The sequence below is a fragment of the Macaca thibetana genome, chromosome 11 (genome assembly GCF_024542745.1).
Source record: "Macaca thibetana thibetana isolate TM-01 chromosome 11, ASM2454274v1, whole genome shotgun sequence".
In the NCBI taxonomy this organism is placed as follows: Eukaryota; Metazoa; Chordata; class Mammalia; order Primates; family Cercopithecidae; genus Macaca; species Macaca thibetana.
In genome coordinates, this window is record NC_065588.1 from 95043502 (window position 1) to 95069831 (window position 26330).

The window sequence follows — 26330 nt, forward strand, 5'->3', positions numbered from 1 at the left end:
CAAAAGCACAGGCAACAAAAGCAGAAATAGACAAATGGAATTACACCAAGTGAAACAGCTTCTGCACAGGAGGGCATCAACAAAGTGAAAAGACAACCTACAGAATGGGAGAAAATATTTGCAAAGTATCCATCTGACAAGGGCTTAATAACCAGAATAAATAAGGGACTCAAAAAACTCAATAGCAAAAAACAAACAAACAAAAAAACCAAAATCAACCCAATCTGATTAAGTAATAGGCAATAGAACTGAACAGGCATTTCTAAAAAGACGACATACAAATGGCCAACAGGTATAGGTAAAAGTGCTCAACATCACTAATCATCAGGGACATGCAAATGACAATCACAATGTGATACCATCTCACCCCCGCTGGAATGGCTACTATCAAAAAGACAAAAATTAATGAATGCCAGTGAGGCTACAGAGAAAGGGAAACACTTCTACACTGTTGGTGGGAATCTAAATTAGTAAAGCCACTATGGAGAATAGCATGGAGGGTCCTCAAAAAACTAAAAATAGAGCTACCATATATTCCAGCAATCCCACTACTGGGTATATATACAAAAGAAAAGAAATCAGTATATCAAAGAGATATCTGCACTCCCATGTTTATTGCAGAATTATTCATAGCAGTCAAGACATGGACTCAAACTAAGTGTCCATCAGTGGATGAATGGGTAAAGAAAATGTGGTATATATACACAGTGGAATACTATTCAGCCATAAAAAGAATGAGATCCTGTCATTTGCAGCAACATGAATGAACTGAAGGTCATTATGTTGAGTGAAATAAGCCAGGCACAGAAAGACAAATATTGTATGTTCTCATATGTGGAAGCTATAAAAAGTGGATCTCATGGAGATAGAGTAGAATGGTGGTTACCAGAAGTTGGAAAGTGAAGAAGGGAGAGTAGGGATGAAGAGAGATTAGTTAATAGGTACAAAAACATGGTTAAATAGAAGGAGTAGGTTCTAGTATTTGATAGCGCAGTAGGGTGACTATAGTTAACAATAATTTATTGTATATTTCAAAATAGCTAGAAGAACTGTAATTTCTCAACACAAAAGAAAAATGTTTGAGGAGATGGATATCTCAGTTACTGGTATGATCATTACATATTGTATACATGTGTCAAAATATCACATAGCAATAAAAAACAGTCCCAGAAGTAAGGGAAAATGGTCGTTGAGGGGTTGGGGTCAGTTTGCAGGATAGGGAACAAGAGGGCAGACAACTAAGGGTGAGGAGGTGAGGGGGGCCCAGTCAGGCTGAGCCTTGAGACAAATCCTAAAATGCTTTCTTCCCTGTGCATACAAATACAACAGGCCACTCCGGGGGCGGAGCTGGGCTGTCCGCTCTCAGGAACAGCCCCAGGCTGAGATCTACACCATGGCTGCCTCTTCCTTTGGTGTTTCCAGGTCTGCCTGCCCTGTCCTAGCTGCCTGCTCTGCTCAGAACCTGGGGTTGTGGGAAGGCCTCTCCCATTTCTCTGACACCATGAGCTTTGCAGCTGCCTTCTACCGTGCCTTGACTGTATCTCCATAAGGTTGTGGGGAGGACCTCACGTGTTCTTAGGGATCACTGAATATTTCTTACCAAGAAATGCCCGGGGCTGAGGGAACTAGAATACTAATGCCTGTCGAGGGGGACTGATCTTGAAGCACATATAACATCAGTATTATTCACTTTATATTTTCCTGTTTCCCTTGAAGGCATCTGGATGAATATTCTATGAGCTCTTATGGCACCTAACCCTTTGTGCTCTTCTGGAAGAAGCCTGTGGGGACCAGGGTAAGGTCAGATAGAGGCACCTGCTGTGAACAGATTTATTTAGCTCACGTAAGAATGAATACAATAGTCTGAGAGATAGTCTCTAAAACATTCTGCAAGTTCCTGGACACTTAACAGCCTAATCAATCTCAAAGATATGCTTATGAAATCCACCCACAAGCCCTCATTTATTCATCCACAGATACTCACTGAGTCACCTGCTATGGGCCTGGTCCTGGTGGTGACAAGACAGGTGAGGTCCCTGTGTGCATGAAACTTACGTTTTTGTGGAGGAAGATAGACAATAAACAAGCCATCAGTAAAAAACCCTCAAGTAATAAATGCTACAGAGAATTAAAAGCAGATGACATGCTTGAAGGTGACTGGGTGTCTACATCAGATTGGGTGGTCAGGACATCCGCCTCTTCAAGTAGCCGAGACCTGAATGACAAGATGAAGTCAGCCATGCAGAAACTGGGGGAGGATATTCCAGGTGTGGGGAGCAGGTGGCATAAAGGCCTCAGGTAGGAGTGAGCATTATATAGTCAAGGAATGGGAAGACCTGAGCATCAAAGAGGACTGTGGTGGGGGAACTGCATTCTGGGTACTTGGGGCAGAGGGTGCCATGACTGATCTCTGCTGTGTGGGGAGGGGAGTCTCAAGGAGCTGTACTGCATAGGCCTGGGGCAAGGTGGCAGTGGCCCCAGCTGGAAGAGAGATGGAGGAAGTGGGGAAGAGTGGACGGGACTGAGATATATTTTAGCGTTGATGGGATTTGCTCATGGGCTGGATACAGAGGTAAGGGGAAGATGGGAATCCCGGCTGACTTGTACACTTTGGGCTTGAGTTGCATGGTGAGTGGCTGTGGGGTGGGGAAGATGGTGAGAGAAGAGCTTTGAGGGGAAAATCAGGAATTGTGTCCTGGCCATGCTAAGTTTCAGATGTCTGTGAAGCATCAAGGTGGAAATGTGAAAGAAGTTGGCCGTGTGAGTCTGGAGATACAGAACTGGGAAGCAGTGTGTTGGGTTGGGTCGGTGCTGAGTGGGAGGACCAGGGGCTCAGAGCGTGGCGTTGGAAGAAAGATTTCAGAGGAGGTGCAGCTCCTGGGGATGGTGGGTAATGAGTGATGGGCACGGGAACAAATGGCTGGGGCTGGAGGGAAAGGTCCCGAAAGTAAACTGTCAGGGAAATGTGAGACCAGATGCTGGAGGGGTCATCCCTGTGGATGTTGATATTACCAAGAAGGGTGACAGGGATAGGCCTCCAAAAGAAGACTGAAAACAAGAACTGCATCGTCACAAAAGGAGGTGCCTCCTTGCAAACGTTAAAAATGCCTGCTGCTGTTCCCCTATGACAGTGGAGGTGGGGGCTGGTGAGGAGGAGGAGAGACAGTTCCAGATGGTAGGATTCGGGGGCGTGAGAGCAATGCATTCTGGGGGAGTCCCAGGGTTTCTAGTTTCTAGGATGCAATACGGCAGCCGGGGCAGAAACCAGATGGGAGGCTGGTTGGGAAACTTCCAGCTTTTGGATATTGCTACTACCAGAGGAGGCCGCTTTGAAGTCATGCAAGCCTGTTGGGACAGGATGTCTGCAGAGCCTGTGGGAGGGAAGAGGAAGAAATTCCTGGAGGAAGGCAGATGCTGAGAAGGAGGGGCTGCACCTTCTGAACAGTCACCATGCTGCAGGAAGCCTCAGCTGCGAGAGACAAAGCACCCGGGCCATGGCGCAGGCCTTGCATATAGCAGGGCAGCCTGCGCATCCAGCTTCCTCTAGCTGGGGACCGAGGACATCATCATTGTGTACCTCTGCAAACCTCTCTGGAGGCCAGGGGCTTGCAGGAGACTTTGCCCTCTGATGAGATGGCAGCTGAAGCCCCAGGGAACACTGCTCCCAAGCTTTCCCAAACCTTTAGTTAGGTAAAATTCACCAAGAACGGCAGTACCTGCTGCTGAGACCCTTCACAGGGTTTCTGCAGGTGACTGAGAAAGTAGATTTCTCTGGAGGCTCCAGGTTAAGAGAGACGGTCCCCAAGACTTGGTGGGAACCAGGCTGAGGTGATGATGGACACATGCCAGGAGGAGGCCAAGGTAAAGGATGAAGAACAGGCCCTGGATTCTAATGGCATCCATACCACACAAGGGCCTGGTTAGCAGCCCCTTTCCCTCCTGTTCAAGGTTTTTGAGAACATCTGTATCTTTTTTACTTACCACGGACTTGCGAATGCTAACGCGGGGCTTGGGGATGGGTTTGGAGGGTTTGTTTTCAAAGCTTTCCGGAAGTGTGGAGGAGTGTCCCCCTTTTCTTGCTTGTAGTGCTAGCTGGTAAGCGACTTCGAATGCCTGTCCCAGGGTTAGGATGATTTCGTAGGCTAAATTCTGCAAGAAAAATTGAGAAAGCATTTGCTACTGGCACACTGCAAATTAGAATGGGTGGAATGGCTGAGGAACACTGAGGGAGGTGAACTAGGGAGGAACTTGAACTACTTCACCAGAGGCAGCAGCGATTCAGTGGAAATCTACGAAGAACAGGACACTCCGGGTCCAACTTAGGGTTTACAGCAGGCATTAGTCACTTGTGAAAAGAAAAATCTTGGGACCCCAAATCACTAAGATAAAGGAAAAGTCAACTGGGAACCGCATTGGGCAAACCTGCCTTGCATTCTATTCCTAAGTAAGATAGCTACAAAGATAAAAAAGCTACATACCTCCCTCACAATTTGCCCACAAGGAAATTTCCTGTGGACAAAAGACAGAACTCAAAGTCATCCCTCTGCTCATGTGTGAGATAAACGCATATCCGATTGCTTTCTTTGTCCTGTTGTTTCCCTAAGCCAGACTAAGGCATAAGTGACTATTCATGTAAATTGTGTATTCAGTGAAAGACTAATCAGAAACTCAAAATAATTCAACTGTTTGTCTCTTATCTACCTACGACCTGGAAGCCCCCTTCCCACTTCTAGTTGTCCTGCCTTTCTGGACCAAACCAATGTACTTCTTACACATACTGATTGATATCTCATGCCTCCTTAAAATGTATAAAGCCAAGCTGTGCCTTGACCACCTTGGGCACATGTTGTCAAGACCTCCCAAGGCTGTGTCACAGGTGCATTTTTTTTTTTTTTTTAGACAGAGTCTCGCTCTATCACCCAGGCTGGAGGGCAGTGACACAATCTCAGCTCACTGCAACCTCCACTTCCTGGGTTCAAGCGATTCTCTTGCCTCAGCCTCCCGAGTAGCTGGGACTACAGACGCATGCCACCACGCCCAGCTAATTTTTGTATTTTTAGTAGAGTCGGGGTTTCACTATGTTGGCCAGGCTGGTCTCAAATTCCTGACCTCGTGATCCACCCGCCTCGGCCTCCCAAAGTGCTGGAATTATAGGCGTGAGCCACTGTGCCTGGTCCACGGGTGCGTCTTTAACCTTGGCAAAATAAATGGACTGCGGCTTGTCTCAGATACTTTTTGTTTTACACACTGATAGGGGACACTTGCTTACAGATCCCCAGTTAGCCCCAGGAGGAGCAGGTTCCACAGCCCACCGGCCCCAGGAGCCCACGCCATTTAGAGCTCTCCCTGTGGGCAGCTGGTTTGCTCCCGAGGCCTTGGAAGGGAAGGAGTTACTACTGGTATTTCTGCTGAGTCCTGGGATCGCTTCAGCCTTGCCTGTGAGGATGATCCCGCACACACCACAGGAGGTGTTCCTGAGAAGTTTGGGTCTTTTTACCTCAAACTTCTGTGATTCAGTGAACATCTGTGAAACACAATCAAAATCTAATTTAGGCCTAGAGGAGAAGCATTAGTCATGCTGGTGTGGCGGCTCACAGTCGCAGCAGTGAGCACGCAAACAGTGCTCCAACAGAGCCAATTCCCCAGCGATTTCTTCAGGCTTTTGCTCTCCCTGTGGGTCCACTCTATATTTTATGATCAAATCAGCAAGAGACAGGAGATTCTGTCAGGCCAGATGCCGTGCCAAGCAGCGCCTGGGAGAAAAGTTCTTTTCCTCCGACCTTCAATCAGTCCTTTTCTCAAGACGATTTCTAGCTTTCTTCTCTTCTCCAAATCTGTATCTTTGATTTCTGCCTTTTCTTCCAAGCACAGCTCTGCCCGGTCTTCTCTCACCGAGAAACCATCACATTGTCTGACCCAAAAGAGGCAGAGTGTCCACCACACCCTGAGGTCACAGAGCGTCAGAGGAGTAGATGCATACTGGTCACAGAGAGCGTTCTGAAGGTCGCTGCGGCAGCTGAGAGCAGACACGGTCTACCCCAAGTTTTCTTATTTCTTTGTTTTTGAGACGGAGTTTTGCTCTTTTTGCCCAGGCTGGAGTGCAATGGGCATGATCTCGGCTCACCGCAACCTCCGCCTCCTGGTTTCAAGCAATTCTCCTGCCTCAGCCTCCCAGGTAGCTGAGATTACAGGCATGCGCCACCACGCCTGGCTAATTTTGTATTTTTAGTAGAGATGGGGTTTCTCCATGTTGGTCAGGCTGATCTCGAACTCCCCACCTCAGGTGATCTGCCCACCTCGGCCTCCCAAAGTGCTGGGATTATAGGCGTGAACCACCGTGCCCGGCCATCCAAGTTTTCACTCTGATGAATGTCCCTAGAATGTCTGCTCGTGGTTTCTCAAAAATCACAGAAATATCATTCTGCTGATGCTGATACTGCAACTAAGCGGACCCTTTCTGTTCCTGCCCATCTCCACCCTCATCAAGCGCTCTGGGAGCCCGATTCCCACACTGCCGCCTGGGACATGTGTTTGTGATTGCTCCCATTTGATGATGATGGAAAGGAAGATGCAGGATGGCGCCTTCTGAGGCCATGGGGAAGAGGCCCAAGGGTTCTAGACCAACCAGATTTCAGATCCATGCCAGCTCTATTGTGATGGTCTCAGAACCAAGTGGGGAAAATGCCTCTGAGCTTGAGAGTTGGTTTGGGAGAGGATGTATCTGTCTCCTTTAAGTGAGTTGTCAGGAAATACTGACCCTACAAGACAGACATCTGCCTGCTGGAGATACTGCACCTTGCACAGCAAGCTGAGCACTTCCTTGCGATGAACACTGAGCCTGTGTTTGCCTCCAGAGATGAGTCAGCCTAGTAAATTAGTAACGCACCAGCAAATGATAGTGGAGGAGGCCTGAGAGACAGCTCTGACCATCACTGCACAAAGAGGGCTGAGCTCTTTCCACTGCCTACACTTGGCACTCACGTCACCGTCAGCTTTGCCTCTTAGTGTTTGCGTGGGTCCCCTCTGAAAGGCAGGCAGGGCTTCCGACTTCTGTAGTCTCAGAATGAAGATGCAGGCTCTTGCTCTTGTTCATGCTACTGTGGAAGATGGCTGATTTCCATCTGTTGGGGACATGTACCAGATATTCGTGTTCTAGGTGGGAAACTAGACTAAGATGAAGGTGTGAGATTCAGTGATTCTGTAACATGTGGTCTCTATCTGCTGTAACAGTGGAACTTAATGAGTGTGAATTCCTTTATCATTAACCTAAAAATAAGTTAGTGAAAGTGAGATCTACTTAAAGCTCCAGTATCTTCAAATTAAAGTAAGAAGACCTTCATTTGAGCAAGTGAGGTTTTTCACATGACTATGGGAAGCCTAAAGGTTTTGGGAGAGAATGTTAGAAGTCCTGCCCTTTAATTTTTAATTAGTTCCTGGCATTAGGAAACTGCTCAAATAAGACACAGAGACCAGACTGTTGGATTAAGTTTTTCTACCTAATGGCTTCTCCTGGTTCCGCTTGCATTTTCCTTGACATCTTGCTTTGGTTTTATTTGAGAATGCTTTGCAGAGTTTCTTTTGTGATTATGTATAGCACAGGATTGGACACTGTTACCTTTCCTCTTTTGTCTGCAGCCTTACTGTTTGTGGTACTGCTGCTGGGTGCCAGGAGGGTCCATTGGCACTGAGACGCACCTTTCAGGCACTCTGTTGCCCATCCCGACACACCAGTGCCCTTTTGGGGAAACAGATGCTCATCCCATGGGACCTGAGGACACATGTGTGAATGGGGAAAGAACCCCCATCTTTTTGTAGGTTCATTTCTCCTGCCGCTCCTATCAGCATTCCTACTATCTGAAATGGGAGAGTTGCTATCATGTACGAGGAGACTCTACTGGGATGAGGCTGAAAATTATATTGTAAAATCAGAAGGCCTAGGTGAGAAGCCCATCTTGCAAACCTCAATGATGCTGGCTGGCTCTGAAGAGCCCATGGTGACACCCAGAAAATCTGAAAGCCCAACTGTCTCTGCCTTCAACATATTATCCCTGCAACTGTGGGGAGGCCAGTGCCTGGTAGTGGGCCTGGCACATTGCAGGCACTGAAGGAATGCTTGCTTGCTTGCTAAATGAATGAATATCCAAAGGACGAGCTGGAGTAATCATAACATTTCTAGTTAATACTCAGTCTAGTTACCATTAAGGGAGAACTTAATAGGTGTGAGGGATGTGCCAAGCCTTATCTTTGTTTCATTTAAGTCTTCCCACAATCACGTGCAGTAGCTTATTATCCTCATTTTATAGATGAGGCAATGGAGGCTCAGAGGGGTGAAATAACTTTCCAGACATCACAGAGATAGAAAGTTACAAAACTTGACATGAGCCAATATCTGTGCTCAAAATCCCCTGCTCTTGGCCCAACCCCTGTGTCTACCCTGCTTGTCTCTAAGATGACTGCCATCAACTCTCCCCTCCTGTGCACACCATGGTGTTTCCCTGTTGAGAAGCTGAATCTGCTCTTTGAATCTGGATTGGTTTTACTGACTTGCTTGGCCCATAGGATGTAGCAGAAGCAACATGCTGAACTTGTGAGGCTGAATCATGAGGAGTCTTGCAGCTTCCTCCTGGGCCTCTAGGAACGTTACTCTGGAGGAATTAGTCATGTAAAAAGTCTCACCATCCTGGCTGGACACTGTGACTCACGCCTGTAATTCCAGCACTTTGGGAGGCTGATATTGTTTAGCTGTGTCCCCACCCAAATCTCATCTCGAATTATAGCTCCCATAATTCCCACATGTTGTGAGAGGGACCTGGTGGGAGGTAACTGAATCATGGGGGAGGGTCTTTCCCATGTTGTTCTTGTGACATTGAATAAGTCTCACAAGATCTGATGGTTTTATAAATGGGAGTTCCCCTGTACACGCTCTCTTGCCTACCGGCACATAAGATGTACCTTTGCTTCTCCTTTGCCTTCCACCATAGGCCTCCCCAGCCATGTGGAACTGTGAGTCCATTAAACCTCTTTTCTTTATAAATTACCCAGTCTTGGGTATGTCTTTATTAGCAGTACTAGAACAGACTAATACGGAGGCTGAGGTGGGTGGATCACTTGAGGTCAGGAGTTCAAGACCAGCCTGGCCAAAATGGTGAAACCCCATCTCTTCCAAAAATACAAGAGAAAAAATTAGCCAGGCTTGGTGGCAGGCACCTGTAATCCCAGCTACTCGGGAGGCTGAGGCAGAAGAATTGCTTGAACCTGGAAGGCAGAGGTTGCAGTGAACTGAGGTTGCACCACTGCACTCCAGCCTGGGTGACAGAGCGAGACTCCATCTTTTTTTTTTTTTTTTTTTTTTTTTTGAGACAGAGTCTCGCCCTTGCTGCCTAGGCTGGAGTGCAATGGCGCGATCTTGGCTTACTGCAACCTCTGCCTCCTGGGTTCGAGGGATTCTCCTGCCTCAGCCTTCCAAGTAGCTGGGATTACAGGCACCCGCCACCACGCCCGGCTATTTTTTGTATTTTTAGTAGAGACAAGATTTCACCATGTTGGCCAGGCTGGTCTCGAACTCCTGCCCTCAGGTGATCCACCCACCTCAGCCTCCCAAAGTGCTGGGATTATAGGCATGAGCCACTGCGCCTGGCCGAAACTCCATCTTAAAAAAATAGAAAAAAAAATAGGTCTCACCATCCTGAGATCATCATGCTATGAGGATGCCTGAGCTAGCCACAAGGAGAGGCTGCCTGGACAGGAACAACGGTTTCAGCCAGGCCAGCCCAGGCTCAAGATTTGGGAGTGAAGGGGTCTCAAAGACATTGGAGCTCCAGCAGACATCACATAGAGAAGACTCAAGGCCCAGACAGCTGGCTCCAGTCGGACTGCCCCAGCATCTCCAGCCATTGCAGGCACCCTGGCTGAGGCCCCAGATATTGTTGAGCAGGACTGCCACACCCAGTCCAGATCCCTGACTTACAGAATTGTGAGTATAATAAATGGATGTTGTTTTATATTCTGGGGTGGTTTATTACACAGCAATAGATAACTGGAACACCATGTGATGCTGCAGAAGGCTGGCTGGACCCTCATTCAGACAACAGGAAGATGACCCATGAGCCCAGGAGCTGTGATGAATGCAGCTTAGCCAGGAGGCCAATCCTGGAGCCACCCCGTCCCCATGCCTGGCTGTCCTGGCTGTGGGGAAGCTGGCTGATCACAGCGAGCACTAAGGTGTCCCATCCCGTCTGCTGGCTCAAACCACAGTGCTGCAGTGAAGTCAGCAAAATCATGCTCTCGTCTCCACTTACTACCTCCCTTGGGCATCAATTCAAACTCACTTAGCTTTACCTTTATTACCTCACGTCTCTCTAATGCTGTAACCTGGCCTGTCTCTGACCTTGGCTCCTCCTGCCTCATATAAGCTCATTGGAAGATACTTGCCTTGGTCTTTCTAGCATAATTCTCTTGAGACACATTTATTATGGCAATTGATCTGCAGTATTTTCTACCTTACAGAGACCACCAGTGAAAGAGGGCTGCATGTGTGTGCATGTGTGCACGTGTGTGTGTGTGTGTGCATGCGGGGTGCAGGTATGAGGGTTGATTACTGAAAACAGCATACTCTGAGCCTTGGTTTTCTCATCTTAAAATGGGGATAATACCACACGCAGTACCCACCTAACTGGATTGTTCTGATAATGGCTAATAATATTATTTAACTAAATGGCAATACCGGCTAGCATGTATTATTTACTGTGTGCCATGCACCACGCCAAGTGCTTCAACATGGACTCTTTAATTCAATCCTAACCACATCTGTATGCCGTAGGTCTATTACTTCCATTTTGCACATGAGATAATTACGCTCAGAAAGGTTAAATAACTTGCTCATGAAGTCAGCACCCAACCAAACTGGGCTTTGAATCCAGTTGTTCTGAGAGGCCGTGCTCTTCTTCTTCTAAGTTCTACACCTTAGAACTATACATTAGATAAAATAAAAAAAATTCTGTAATCTGTTTAAAAAAAGTTTAAAAAACATGAGCCAACTGAGCTTCCAAGTGACTGACCCATCTTGGCTGTGGTGAGGTCACCTACTGGCCCATTTGCCTGGGTCTCGTGCCCAGCCTGTCTGAGAGACAGCCTCCAGGCCAGGGGTGTACTTTGTGACTCGACAGAGACCATCAACACAGGAATTCTTCATCTTAGCCAGGCGTGCACGCCTGTAATCCCAGATACTTGGGAGGGTGGGTGATGTAAAAGATATGACGCAACTCCCATCCTTAGTAGTGGCTATTTGGGAAGAAGGGCAGGGAGTCCCAGTCCAATGGGGAAAAACCTCCTCAGAAGCACAGGAATTCTCCTCTTCCCTTCCCTTCTCTTCTTTCCCGGGGATTTTTTTTTCTTTTTTTTTTTTTTTTGAGATATGGTCTCACTCTCTCACCCAGGCTGGAGTGTAGTGGTGTGATCTCAGCTCACTGCAATCTCGCCTCTGGGGTTCAAGTGATTCTCCTGCCTCAGCCTCCCAAGTAGCTGGGATTACAGGCCTGCACGCCTGGATGATTTTTGTTTTTTTTTTTGGTAGAGATGGGGTTTCACTGTGTTGGCTAGGCTGGTCTCGGACTCCTGGCCTCAAGTGATCTACCTGCCTGGGCCTCCCAAAGTGCTGGGATTACAGGCATGAGCCACTGTGCCTGGCCAGGGATTTTGATCTGCAAATTAAGAACTGCTACATTAGAGGAGCTTAAGAAACGATGGTATCATAAAGATAAATCCTAATGCAATCACGGGATGCAAACTTGCTTTTCTTGTGCAAACTGAAGATATGCAGGTCAGCCTTATATTTACTGTGGTTTCTTCAAGGCAGTCATGGATATTGAACATCACCACAGATATTTACCAAGCTCCCTCCATGTGTTAAGGGCTGTGTCCCTGGTGCCAGGCCCATGCCTAGCCTATAGACAATGTCCAGGAAGTGCTCACTGAATGACATGGGGGAGCGAAAGGGTCCATCAAGTCTCTCATTACATCCAGAGAAGGCTCATGGAGAGACAAAGAGATTTTCCTCACCATCCTCCTGCATCTTTGTCCCCGAGGCTATACCCAGCATATTCATCAGTCTAGTATGAGAAAAACTGTGTCATAAATGGTGGGCAATCTGTCCCCTAGAAAAAGCTCTGGCCACCAAGGTAATTAATTTATTTTAACTGGTACATCACTAAGACTTTTCTGTTTCTTAGTTTGAAAATCTCTTAGGCACAGGGGTTCACTGATATATGTGCAAAAATATTATTAAAGTGTTTAAATTTTCATTATTAGAGGACTGATTAAGTAGAATACTAGGTAGCCATTTAAAATGAAAACTGGAGGTGGGTCGATTGCCTGAGCTCAGGAGTTCAAGACCACTCTGGGCAACATGGTGAAACCCTGTCTCCACTAAAATACAAAAAATTAGCCAGGCGTGGTGGTGCACACCTGTAATCTCAGCTACTTGGGAGGCTGAGGCCGGAGACTTGCTTGAGCCCAGGAGGCAGAGGTTGCAGTGAGCCGAGGTCACACCACTGTATTCCAGCCTGGGCGACAGAGTGAGACTCCATCTAAAAAATAAAATAAAATAAATAAATAAATAAATAAAGGGTTAAAAGACTATGTAAGAATATATGTATGCATATACACATAGATAGGATCTGTATACATGCATAGAAAATGGCGATATGGATCAAATGTGAATAGCAGTTATCACTGCATATTGAGACTGGATGATGTGTCTCTTTATATTTTGTATGTTTTGAACTTTATTTAAATGAGGATTAATCATTTTTACAGTCATAAAATATGATAATTTTGATAATTAAAAACAAGAGAAAGTCTTTTGAGTTTAAAAGAGTCTTATTCTTGCTTTTTTTTTTGAGACAGGGTCTTGCTCTGTTGTCCAGGCTGGAGTGCAGTGGCACAGTCATGGCTCACAGAAGCCTTGACCTCCCGGGCTCACATGATCCTCTCACCTCAGCCTCTGGAGTAGCTGGGACCACAGGTAATGTGTCATCACACCTGGCTAATTTTTGTATGTTTTTTAGAGACAGGGTTTCAACATGTTGCCGAGGATGTATCTTATTCTTTCTGCTTCACCTTGGGGTTCTGTGGGTCTCTTCATTCTCTGGCTAAGAGGGCTGGGAACTGCTTTCCAGCAAAATCTGGTCCCTCTCTGCAGGTGCTGTCATGGCTCACTTGTATGTGCCAGGAAGCTGCCCATTCATTTGGCAAAGAATCTTGTTTAGGCTTTTCAGTTTTCACACCGGATGCCAATTCTAACATCTTCTCAGTAAGACTTTAAAGTATCAAGCTCTTCCTTTAAGCTGCAACCCTAATGCGTCTACTCTAAGTGCGGAGTTGACCCTTTAGTGGTCCAGCTTCTACTAAGCCCAAGTGAAAAATGCTGTTATGTGGATATAAACTTATAGACATGCAGTCAATCCGCTCTTGTAGCTGTGCAAAGTTTGATCTCTGCACGAAGTCAAACTGCCTATGAACTTGAACCATACTTTATTTCCTTTCATAATGATGATAAAGCAGTGGCAGCAGCAGCTACACACGATATTGTCTACTACATCCTAGGGACGAGGCTAAATGCCTTCTGTGGATTGTCTACCCCTCACAACACCTCATAGAGGAGGAAAGACCATCCTCATTTTACGTGTGAGAAACTAAGGATCAGCGAAATTGACAACTTGGCCAAGTTCATACAGCAGAACCAGGATCCAAGTGCAGATCTGACTTCAGATTAGCCAGTGTTTCATGCCACTGGGCCATCCTACCTTCATTGCTTTCATGAACGTGCTGGTGTTCTGTGCCTATTTCATTGAGGCACCCTCTAGAACACCACCTTGTGTTTTGGAGATTCACTGTACAAATGTTTGTGAAGACATTATTACACAGTATCCCCTCATGGGGGCCTAGGACAGAAAGTTCTTTCATACTTAAGCCTTATTAAAATATTGTTTTCTGAAAGGAAGGGGTATACTTTTCTTTCAAAGAAATACGGAGCATAAAATTACTGCATTTCCCTTTTTGCCTTGACCTCCAGGAAGCTCAGAGCTAAAAGCTCATAGCTAGAGAGAGCTCAGCTCCCACACCTTTACAGAACTCCGTGGTCTGTATATTGATACTACAACTTTTCCCTTGATATGGAGCTTCCTTTTAGTCTGTATTTTCCCTAATTCAGATTTGTGTATAAATATATATTTTCAGACTACTACACCTATTCATGTAGGTTGTCTTCAATCCTTTATGGAATGAGGCATGGTAGAAACAGTGTCCATTTGTTCACTTAGATATTTATCCCAGGGCTTACTTTGTTGAACGCATTGCTGCCCAAATGGCTGACAAGGTATGTCAGGCATAAAGCTTCATCTCATCTGGCAAATATGACAAAGGAGGAAGGAATCTGAGGAGGAGGCCATCTAGGGAGGAAAGGCCCTCCTGGCCCAGGCTGGGAGTTGCTCTTTCTGAGTGGACCATTTTGACCTGCCTGGTTTGCATTACCATTAGAAAAGCAACAGCCACATTTTCATGACTGGAATGGAATGAACAAATGTATTCATTCCATAGCATCAGAGAGCTGCAGGCCCAGACAGGGGTCATCAGAAGCTCACCCACACCATGAAGAGGGCACAGATGCAGACACGTTCAAAGGAAGGGCTGTGTCTGTATGTGGGAGCCCAGGGCAGAAAAGCTCGGGTGTCATAAAGTACCTCAGGAGGTCTGCTAGAAAAGTGTCTATCAGTGAATAGAGGTCATAAACAGAGTCCCTGGATCACCTGCATAGGCCAGCTCCATCATGGGCTACCTACCTACAGCACCTATTGCCACTGAGAAGTGGGTGTGGTCCAGGTGACCTGTCAGTCCCTTTCTACCCTGGGAGTTTCAGGATTTTCTGATTAGAAGGGGCTATCTTTTACCCAGGCAACTACAGATTCAGTTTAGAGATGCATGCACAGTTGATGCTGTGCTAAACAGCGGCATGTTACCCAGAGGCCAGACTGCAGGGCTCCATAACCCACAAGCTAGAGCTCAGACAGGCAGTCACCACCAAGGGGCTGCCCTTCATCTCAGAAAACATCTTCATTCCAGCAATCACCCCAAATGCTGTTCCGAATGGCCAAGCATTTCATCTATTATAAAATGGCTTTTGTTTTTGGCAATACACGCGTTTGCCATCTACCACCTTTGCCTGGTGAGTTACTGCTTATCCTTGAAAACTCACCTTGGGCATCACATCTCCAGAAGCCTTATTTGAATCCCCTTTCCTGTGCCCCCAACCCTGGCTAAGTTAGGTGCCCCTCCTCTGTGGTCCCACAATACCTTAGGCACAGCCGTACTTACCACGTGATATTTATTATCATTTTCTCTTTGTAGGGCTGATTCCCCCAGTTGACTGAGCTCCTTAAGGGCTCTGGTCTCACTAGCCTTTGCATCTCTAGGGCTTTGAATAGGTCAGGTGCTCAAGAAATGTTTGTTGGCTAAACACAAAAAGGAAGTTGCCTGGTAGGTCCCTAAGAGAAGTGAACTTGCACCTTAAGGTTAAGAAAAGGGGGAATATGGATGGCCAGAGCCAATTCCTTCCTTCTGTCTTCTCTCCCACAGGCAGACCTGAAGAACAAAAGCTAGACAAGTGCAGATAATGCCACAGGGGGCCTGAAGACACAAGACTTTTTTTTCAATCTGGGTTCTCAGTGGGGTCTCCAGAAAGAAGCGACATTTCTTTTTAGGCTATGTTTTGCTGGTACTTGTTTTTTTAAGACCTGGGGTAAGCCTGGTCTACAAGTTGCTTCACCCACGTCCTAAGGCAAAAATAACTTCGAGAATATTCTAGGCAAAGTCACAGACTTCATTGACATCTCTTTAGCTCTACCTATAGTTAGTTCTCTCAAGTACCAGCCAGAAATGAGTCTTCATAGACTGTATAGAAATAAATAGTGCCCAATCATAGCCTTCAGCATTTAGAAAGAAATATTAGCAATTCTGCTAAGATGTCTATCTGGGCCAAGATGACAAATCAACTGGCCAAAATGCAGGTAGCTTCTTTAGGGCTAATTTTGGCTAACTAAAAGAGCCACGAGATTCCTTTAGCTCCCTAATTATAACAGGGGCAGATGAAGAAAATTTTGAAAATATAAAGAATAAAGGAGAAAATAAAATTCAGCTATGAAACTCTACTGTTGGGATATGGCTATTGCTAACATTTTGGTGCATTTTCTTTTTATATTTGTATATACACCCAAATACTTCCATTTCCTATATGAATATTTAAATATGAATTTAAAAACTAGAATACTTTGAGTCTAAAATCATAATCATACTTTATATGCAGTCTCATAAGTTGCTTTTTCATACAACATTATCTCATAGTTGGTCTTCACATGCCATTACACGTTCTTCAAAAACCAGATTTTTAAAGGGGGCGAGCATTCCACTGTATCTGCTGAGGTTTAACTTTACGCCTCACCCCAAGTACAGGAGATTGGGCCCTGCTTTGTTAAACCATGACTTGCTTCCTTACATTAATAGCATTCCAGGTTCTCTGTGGATGGCATGCACTGCAGCCCCACACACTGGTCACCTGTCTTCATGGAACCACAGCCCAAGGTGGCTGGCCAGCAGCCCTGTCACATCCATCCAGAGGGACTGGCCTGCCTGGGAGGAAGAAACATGCAATCTTTATCCTGTGACTTGGCCAGGGTTTGTGGAAAGGCGGTATAGGAGGAAGAAATGCCAGACTTCAACCTCTCCCCTGCTCCTCAAAAGTAAAAGCTCCAGTGGAAGCTGTAGGGAACTCTTCACTAACTTTTTGTTTTTTTCAAGACAGGGTCTCACTACGTCACCCGGGCTGGAGTGCAGTGGCACGATTTCGCCTCACTGCAACTTTCGCCTCCTGGGTTCAAGCAATTCTCCAGCCTTAGCCTCCTGAGTAGCTGGGATTACAAGTGCCTGCTACCACACCTGGTTAATTTTTTGCATTTTAGTAGAGATAGGGTTTCACCATTTTGGCCAGGCTGGTCACGAACTCCTGACCTCAAGCGATCCGCCTGCCTCGGCCTCCTGAAGTGCTGGGATTACAGGTGTGAGCCACCGTGCCTGGCCTCTTCACTAACTTGTGAGGCCCTGGACATGGGTCACTCACCAGATTCAAACCTTTTAAATTTGAACCCTTGTTGTTTAAATCTTTCTCAAATGGATATGCCTGTTTCCTTGGTATAGTCAGCACAGTAAATATAAATGGCTTTTCCTTTACTTATTGCAGGTGCCTACCTGATACCCCGAGTTCACTATTCTAAATTGAATGAATGAGTTGCTATGCCTCCACACCGACCACGTGTTCACACAGACTAAATGTTAGGCTTCCAACTTGCACGTCCCTCCTTTTGGAGAGCCCATCCTGCTGGCTGCTGGTGCACTGCCCGGGTGGCATGGATCTGATTTTGTTGTAACTATTTGCTTGTGTCCCTTCATCTCCTGCTGGACCATGAGCTCCTGGAGAGCAGGGATGTGTGTCTAACGCATGGCAGGCACTCTATCAACAAAGGAATGCATTTTATATGGAATCTGACCTTTGTCCTCAGATGTGGAAGAACGCAGCAACCAACATATGTCGTGAACCAAAAACTGGGACACAAATCCTCACACAGGGTCTGACAAGAATATAATCATCACTATTAACTGCTTCTGCTACTCCCCGTGTCCTCAGCGCTAAGAGTTATTGGACACCATGTGCTGGAAATGCGTATGTGTCACCTTGTTTAATCCTTGCAATCACCATAGGAGGTATCCTATTATAATCTCTATTTTACAGATTAGGAAACTGAAGATTAGAGGCATTCTTTTTTATTTTTTGAGTCAGAGTCTCACTCTGTCACCCACGCTGGATTGCAGCGGTGCCATCTTGGCTCACTGCAACCTCCACCTCCTGGTTCAAGTGATCCTCATGTCTCAGCCTCCTGAGTAGCTGGGATTACAGGTATGTACCACCACGCCTGGCTAATTTTTGTATTTTTAGTAGAGATGGGGTTTCACCATGCTGGCCTGGCCGGTCTTGAACTCCTGAGCTCAAGAGATCCACCCACCTCGGCCTCCCAAAGTGCTGAGATTACAGGCGTGAGCCACTGCGCCTGGCAGTTTTTTTTTTTTTTTTTTTTTTTGAGACAGAGTCTCATCCTGTCTCCCAGGCTAGAGTGCAGTGGTATGATCTCTGCTCACTGTAACCTCCGCCTCCCAGGTTCGAGCGATTCTCCTGTCTCAGTCTTAGGTTCAATGGATTCTCCTGCCTCAGCCTCCTGAATAGATGGGATTACAGGTGTGCACCACCATGCCTGGCTAATTTTTGTATCTTTAGTAGAGACAGGGTTTTACCATGTTGGCCAGGCTAGTCTGGGACTCCTGACCTCAGGTGATCCGCCCTCCTTGGCTTCCCAAATGCTGGGATTACAGGCATGAACCACTGTGCCTGGCCTGTGGCATTCTCGCCCAAACTATGAGGCTAAGAGCACAGATCTGTGATTCAAAACCAGACTGATTCTAAAGGCCACCCCCTGAACATGACACTTGACTGACAGTTATTTAGAAGTGGGGGGTACAACAAATACCTGCATAAATGCTGCAAAGCAATCTGTGAAAACCATTTCAGAATGTCTGGTTTCTAACTTTACAAAAAATAGGATCAATTTAAGGCACTGATAACTTTGTCTCCCCATCCCCAAAATAGGGATGAGAAGAAATAAAGATTATTAATCTCTGAATATCCAACCACCTTTGTCTTTGTGGCCTGGTTAGTTCTCAGTGATTTATGCCAATGGAGAGGAGATGTGGATAAATGAAACCCAGCACTGTTAACTTATCTATTCTTTTTTGGGAGGTGGTGGTGTTAGTGTACAAGGACCATTGGGATGGGATGCTGTCTTTTTTATTCCATCAGGGCCATTTGCTACTCTTAGGAGCTGCGTCCTTCCTGCAGCTGACTTGCTGATGAGTTTCAGCTGGCTGGACAGGACCAGGGAAATGCTTCTACTTTACCCGTAGGTTGACACTCTTTATGTGGAAGAGTAACCAGGGAAAGTGTTTGAGTTCAATTTTTAAGGGCTCTATGCACTGTGACATTTTCTTATATTGCCATTTCTTTTCACAGTATCACAGTCAAATACGTTGAAGGCTATTTTCAGGTGGAGAAAATGAGAAACAGAATGAGAGAGATCACCTGCCTCCATGATATTAATTCAGTTGTCGGAGGTGAACTAACATCAACAATAGCAAGAATTCTTTTGCATCTTTAAGTTCTCACTTTGTGGGACAATCTCTGCAACATAAGCCATACATATTTTTCTTCAGGGACCTCAAACTACTCCATGGAAGTAATCTTGGCATTTAAGAAAGTGCTCAAGAATTTACATTTTTCTTTTTCTTTTTTTTTTTTTTTTGACAGAGTCTTGCTCTGTTGACTAGGCTGGAGTGCAGTGATGCAATCACAGCTCAGTGCCTCCCAGGCCCAAGCGATCCTCCCACCTCAGCCTCCTGAGTAGCTGGCACTATAGGTGTCTGCCACCATGCCGGGCTATTTATTAAATTTTTTTTTTTTTTGCAGACATAGGGTTGCCCTATGTTGCCCAGGCTGGTCTTGAACTCCTGGACTAAAGTGATCCTCCCACCTCAGCCTCCCAAAGTGCTGGGGATTACAGGCATGAGCCATTGTGCCCAGCCAGGAATTTAAATTTTATTAAACTGATGAGAAAATCAACAAGCAAACTCATAGCAGAGCCAAAGTTGGAAGTGGTGTTGGTATCACTGATCACGACCACGTGGTGGACGCTAATGTTTTCCTTGCCCCACACTTTGGCTGGCTTCGTGCATATGGATGGGAGAGTACTACAGAAGGTGATCACACAGTCGGCTGACCATGTTTTCCTGCGTTTTGTCACTTCTGTTTCTCCAGCTTAGATCCTGGCATGGCCCACGTTCAGCCAAGAAAGCACAGGGAAGAGGGAGCTCCGTCTCCCACACGTCCCGCCCACCCCGCACCATGTCTTCAACATTCTCTACGCACTCCTGAGGCCGTCTCAGCCTTGCCATGTGCTGCACACCGAGGAGCACAGGATTTGGGAGTTGCAAGCGAAAAATGAGCATGGTTAAAAATATCAAAGACTGCAAACATATTCTTTACAGAGGAGTGAGAATTAGCAAGGGTCTGGCGGCAAAGCCATGGCTTTTAATGCTATTAAAAAGAAATAACACCTTTCAACATTTAAAACTATTGAATGAGGCTCTTCTCAGATATTTGATACAAATCTGATACTCCCATGGGGAATGCATCAAAATCTTTCTATGTTGACTTATATCAACTCTCTGTTACTGAGAAATCTAGAATAACTGGCAAATAAAATACAGAAGACAACAGTTTTGAAATTACCTTGGTTGTCCCTCTCTCTCACCTATAGTGGCCTTCTGAGGACCATCACTTCAGCCTTGGGATCTGGTGGCCACTGAAATACCCGTTCCCTCTCTTGCATTCCATTTGTGTAGAATTCTCTCCACTCATTTAAGAGCAGAGGAGAGAAAAGCTGAGTCCATTTTTAACTCTCACAACTCCTAGTCTCATAACACATCCTTCTTTTCTGCTCACCTTATGGTTCCCTCTTCCCCAAGTTCTCACTGCCTAGAAGGTGAAGTTAGGGGAAGCTTTGGTTCTACAGTCGGTGAGATGTGTTCCAGGTCTAGCAAGTTAGCTTTGTGATTAGAAATCAGCTCCGACAATAACGGGAGTGTAGACTCCAGAATACAGAAAAGGCTTGGTGCTTGCCTGTGGGTATATACTGGCTTTTTTCTTGACAACCCTAATTCTGTTTTGCTCTAGTCTTTTTATTTTCATCTCCCCATCATTTAAAACCAAAAATATCACAAGCTGAATTTATGGTAGATTCCAAGCAACAAAAACAGGCTTAGAGATCATCAAATGTAACATTTTCCAAAATGTGTTCTGCAGAAGGCTACCCCTGTGGGGTGCTCTCCAAAAAAAAAAAAAAAAAAGGCTGGGTGCAGTGGCTTCCGTCCGTAATCCCAGCACTTTGGGAAGCCGAGGTGGGTGGATCACGAGGTCGGGAGATCGGGACCATCCTGGCTAACATGGTGAAACCTCATCTCTACTCAAAATACAAAAAATTAGCCGGGCGTGGCAGCATGAGCCTGTAGTCCCAGCTACTCGGGAGGCTGAGGCAGGAGGATGGCATGAATCCGGGAGGCGGACCTTGCAGTGAGCTGAGATGGCGCCACTGCACTCCAGCCTTCCAGCCTGGGCAACAGAGTGAGACTCTGTCTCAAAAAAGAAAAAAAAAAGGCTACCACGGTCAAATAAGCTTGAGAAGCCCCACATGCTCCACCCCCTGCTCGCATCTGAGCACATTCAAGGCCCCACAGAGTCCCACAGTACATAAACTACGTTAAGCTCACATCCTAGCTTCTGTGGGGGGCTGCAGGCCTACTTTCCCGGACTACAGTTTCTATGAGAAAATGCTCTGAACTTCAAATCTAACTGTCCATAAACTGGAAACTTCCTAAACATCACTGAATTTTCTTGATGATATCAGATAAAAACATAGGATATGTGATAACAGTACATAAAAACACGTGACCCATAAGAGGTCTTTAAGGTCAAAAAAGCAGTAACTTCACAATTAAAAATGTATACATACTTATTCAGCTAAAAGGTTAAATGTGTATTTGAGGTATTATAGGTTATTCTTTAGTTGGTTTTTTTTTTTTTTTTTTTTTTTTTTTGCCATTTGGGGCAGCCCAGGGGACTGATTCATATCAAAAGCATTTTAAGCCTTCAAGACTGGACTGGTATTGAACTGCCCTACATAAAGATACAAAATCCATGCTCAAAGAAGCTTTTTTTAGTGCAAGTGAAGCTTGTTGCATCTCAGAATTGCTCAAAGTCTCAGGTTAAGGCTGGTGGCCTTTGTTACTAATTTTGAGGTTTGACAAACTGTGTTCACCTAGAGAAGATTAAAATGGAGGATCTGTGTAAGATGAAAGTCCTTTGGAACTGATATGAGAATCCTAAGCTAGTAATGTCTACATTAAATCAAACATCTGGATGAAAAGATAAATGTTGAAGCAATTCTCTACATGTTTTTCCAAGTGTATGGGGGATATGATGTTCATCATAAAACGAAACAGTCGACTGTTTCTTCCCCCAACATTTCACCTCAGTATTCTGGTGTCACATATATTTATACATATAGCTAATAAACTCAAGGGGGCAGACAGTCCACAGAAACCCATTTTAGTTTGATGTGGAAAAATGCTTTAGATACTCTGATGAAGGCAAATTATGTATTACCTTAAAAACCGATTTTATTGAAAGAAATGCTGTAATACTTAGGAAAAAGGTGGCATTGATCCTGAAAAGTATCAGAATATTCATGTTGATGTTCAACGCAAACACGGTCTAGAGGCAGCAAGGTTTGGGGAGTCAATGTTTTCTTTCTGCTGTTTCTATTTTTTTTTTTTTTTTTTGAGACGGAGTCTCGCTCTGTCACCCAGGCTGGAGTGCAGTTGCGCAATTTCGGCTCACTGCAAACTCCACCTCCTGGGTTCACGCCATTCTCCTGCCTCAGCCTCCCGAGTAGCTGGGACTACAGGCGCCCACCACCGCGCCCGGCTAATTTTTTGTACTTTTAGTAGAGATGGGGTTTCACCGTGTTAGCCAGGATGGTCTCGATCTCCTGACTTCGTGATCCACCCGCCTTGGCCTCCCAAAGTGCTGGGATTACAGGCTTGAGCCATTGCGCCCGGCTTGCTATTTCTATTTTAATGTTTATTTATTGCTTCCACTTTTCCAGTCCTTTCATAATGGCAGTAGGAAAACTTTGGAAGATAAATACACATGTGACAAACCTATCTTATGTCTTTTAGCAGAAAAAGGGTCAGGCTGTTAACTGACGTCAGCAGGCAGGGAGAGGGAGGAGGTGAAGGAACCAATGCTGAACACCTGTTATTTATGAGGCACTCTACATATGTTCTTTCGTTTCACTCCTGGCAAAGTGAAAAACCTGCAAGGCAGAAACTCTTGTCTCTGTTCTCTAGCTATGAAAATTGGGACTCGGAAAAGTCCAGCAACTTCTCTAAGACCAGGGAGTAGACGGATAGCTGATTTAGGATGTGAACTTTGGTATTCCGTTCTTTCCATGACATCAGTCCAATCCCTATAGAGAAAGGTGTTTCACATAAACCAAAATAGATGTGAACAGGATGATATTTGACTGTATAAAGAAACAATCACATTTTACAAGAACTGCAAGTTATGTTTAAGGCACCAGAAACCTAACACTGCACATCCTTGTAAACCCTGAATGAAATGGCTTTAATCAACACTTTAATCCCATGCAAACAAACGCTTCCTGAGATATTTAGAGTAGCCTTGCAGGGCGTTGCTTTGCAGTCTTTACTGTTACCACATACTACTTTTATATTACTCTCCTCAAGCCTCCGCAAATGGAAGGGATTTTTTTCTTTTTAAAGGCCCATGATCATTCTTTCCCAGTTTCAATGTTTAAAAACCAAAAGGGGTGAGGAACATGTAGCACGATACAAATGCTCTGAGCATGAGCTGCCTGACTCACGGACCTTAGGCTGGTGTAGATTTTGGATTACAGTTGGCCTCGGCCTATAGGTGTTCATCAGAACGGGAAAACGTTGCTTCAGGCAGTCTTCTACCGATGACATTGAACTGGGGGCTGGCCTCTCATGAATATATTAATAGGTGATTCCTGATTCTTTGAATATGTATATTTCAAACCCAGTGAGCAGAGCAGAATCATCAAACTTAAGTGGCATTTTCAAATTCTTCTGATTATTAATATACTATATCAGAGATATCCTCAAGCAATTTGTACCACCTCAAGGGCTTATCAATCTTAAAGAAACATTTGTTGTTTCTTTTCATTGTTTTCATTTTCCAAGTTAGTAATATATGAGCTAGTCTTTTAGGTTTAATGACAAGTATGGCTATAAGTGGAAGTGGTGTAATCCTGTAAGGATGTCATTACAAGACTTTTTTTTTTTTTTTTTTTTTAGCCCAGGCTGGAGTGCAGTGGCATGATCATAGCTCAGTGAAGCCTCAATCTCCTGGGCTCAAGGGATTCTCTCATCAGCCACTGGGACTACAGGTGTGCACCACCACACCTAATTTTTTTTTTTCTTTTGCTAGAGACAAAGTCTCACTATGTTGCCCAGGCTGGTCTTGAACTCCTGAACTCAAGTGGTCCTCTCAACTTGGTCTCCCAAAGTACTGGGATTACAGGCATGAGCTGTGCCTGGCCAAGAGTAACTTTTTTAAAAAATTGAGACAGGGTCTCTCTGTCACCTGGACTAGAGTGCAGTGGTGTGATCAGAGCTTACTGCAGCCTCGAACTCCCACGCTCAGGTGATCCTCCCACCTCAGCCTCTCAGTTAGCTGGTACTACAGGCATGTGCTAATTTTTTTTTTTTCTTTTGCATTTTTGTTGAGATGGGGTTTCATCATGTCCCTCAGGCTGGTCTTCAACTCCTGAGCTCAAGTGATCTGCCCACCTCGGCCTCTAAAAGTGCTGGGATTTCAGGTGTGAGCCACTGTACCCGGACAAGACTAATTTCTGAATGAGCATATGGGCCAAACCTTGGAGTTCCCAGTTACCACCTGTAGGTATCTAATGTGACTCCTATTCAATATAGAAGACTGCAGATTTGTATGAGGCAAACACACCTGTTATGCCCTAGTACTTAGAAATGGCTACTAGAGAAACCGACAGACACAGTGAGGGACAAGGGGGCTGTAAGACCTTTACTATGTTTTGGTGCCAGAGAAACAAAGGAATTTCTCAAGTCTGAAAAGTGAAATTAGTAGTTGAGTAATGGCAGTTGAGATACTAGGTAGGGTTGGTGTTCTAAGTTGAATGGAAGAATAAAAATATTGAAAAATCTCTGAAGAGCCTAGTCTGCCAAAATGTACTTGGTGTTATGAGTGGAACTGTGACCCACTCAAAATTCATATGTTGAAGGCTTAACACGCAGTACCTCAGAATGTGGCTGTATTTGAAGATAGTGCCCTGAAAGTGGTGATTCAGTTACAGTGAGGTCATTGGGGTGGGCCCTGATGCAATCTGACTGGTGTCCTTACAAGAAGAGGAAATTTGGACCCAGACATCCAAGCACAGAGGAAAGGCGACGTGAGGACACAGCAAGTAGGCAGCTGTATTAGTCTGTTCTTGTGCTGCTAATCAAGACATACCCAAGACTAAGTAATTTATAAAGGAAAGGGGTTTAATTGACTCACAGTTCCACATGGCTGGGGAGGCTTCACAATCATAGCAAAAGGTGAATGAGGAGCAAAGCCACATCTTACATGGCGGCAGGCAAGTGAGAACTTGGGCAGGGGAACTCCCATTTATAAAACCATCAGATCTTGTGACACTTACTCACTATCACGAGAATAGCACAGGAAAGACCCACCCCCATGATTCAATTACCTCCCACCGGGTCCCTCCCATGACACGTGGGAATTATGGGAGCTACAATTCAAGGTGAGATTTGGGTAAGGACACAGCCAAACCATATCAGCAGCCATCTGCAAGGCAGGGAGAGAGGCCTCAGAAGAAACCAAACCTGCTGACACATTGGTTTTGCCCTTCTAGCCCCCAGAAGCTGTGAGAAAATGAATTTCTGCTGTTTAAGCCCCTCGGTTTGTGGTACTTTGTTATGGCAGCCCTAGCAAACAAATACACTTGGTATGTATCTTAATACCGGGTAAACAAGCCAAGCTAGCATGTTAACTATAAGTTGGGCTTTCAACACAGTCCAGGCCCATTTTGGAAAGTCTTTAATCTGTTGAAAGGGGGCAGGTACTCACCACATCGAAGGCAGTAAACACGTGACAGTAGTGGTGATTGGACTTCAAATCTTTTGTGATATAGGCAAATGTTGAGAGGTCTTCTGGGTCCTGGGCAGCACAGGAGATATTACGAATTTCATGCTCAGCAATTATGTTCTGGAAGAAATGACATAAATGATCATAGTTTTCCTCTGCAAACTAGCATATTTGACAACCAAGACAAGTAACCTGGGAAGCAGTTGCTTTCCTTCTTTCTGGAGTGTGCTAGACTAGCAACATTCAAAGTGGTCCACTGTATTATCTGTGGGTAAATGAATGCCAGATCTGGAAGAAATATTTTCATTTAATTAAAAACAATCTAACACAGTCATATCCTGGAGCTGCAGTTCTCACCAGGTGCTGTGCATGGAAGCAGTCTGGATGGCGGCCA

General features: G+C 45.3%; 1 protein-coding gene across 12 annotated transcripts in view; it reads right to left on the reverse strand.

Moving 5' to 3' along the window:
• Positions 1 to 26330, reverse strand: part of ANKS1B (ankyrin repeat and sterile alpha motif domain containing 1B) — a 1295786-nt gene that overhangs the window by 12494 nt on the left and 1256962 nt on the right. For all 12 annotated transcript variants that reach the window (XM_050749329.1, XM_050749335.1, XM_050749332.1 and 9 more), the window contains 2 exons: positions 25919 to 26056; positions 3982 to 4149 (listed from right to left, as the gene is read on the reverse strand). In XM_050749329.1, coding sequence (XP_050605286.1) covers positions 3982 to 4149; positions 25919 to 26056 — 306 coding nt within the window. The remainder of the gene's footprint in view (positions 1 to 3981; positions 4150 to 25918; positions 26057 to 26330) is intronic.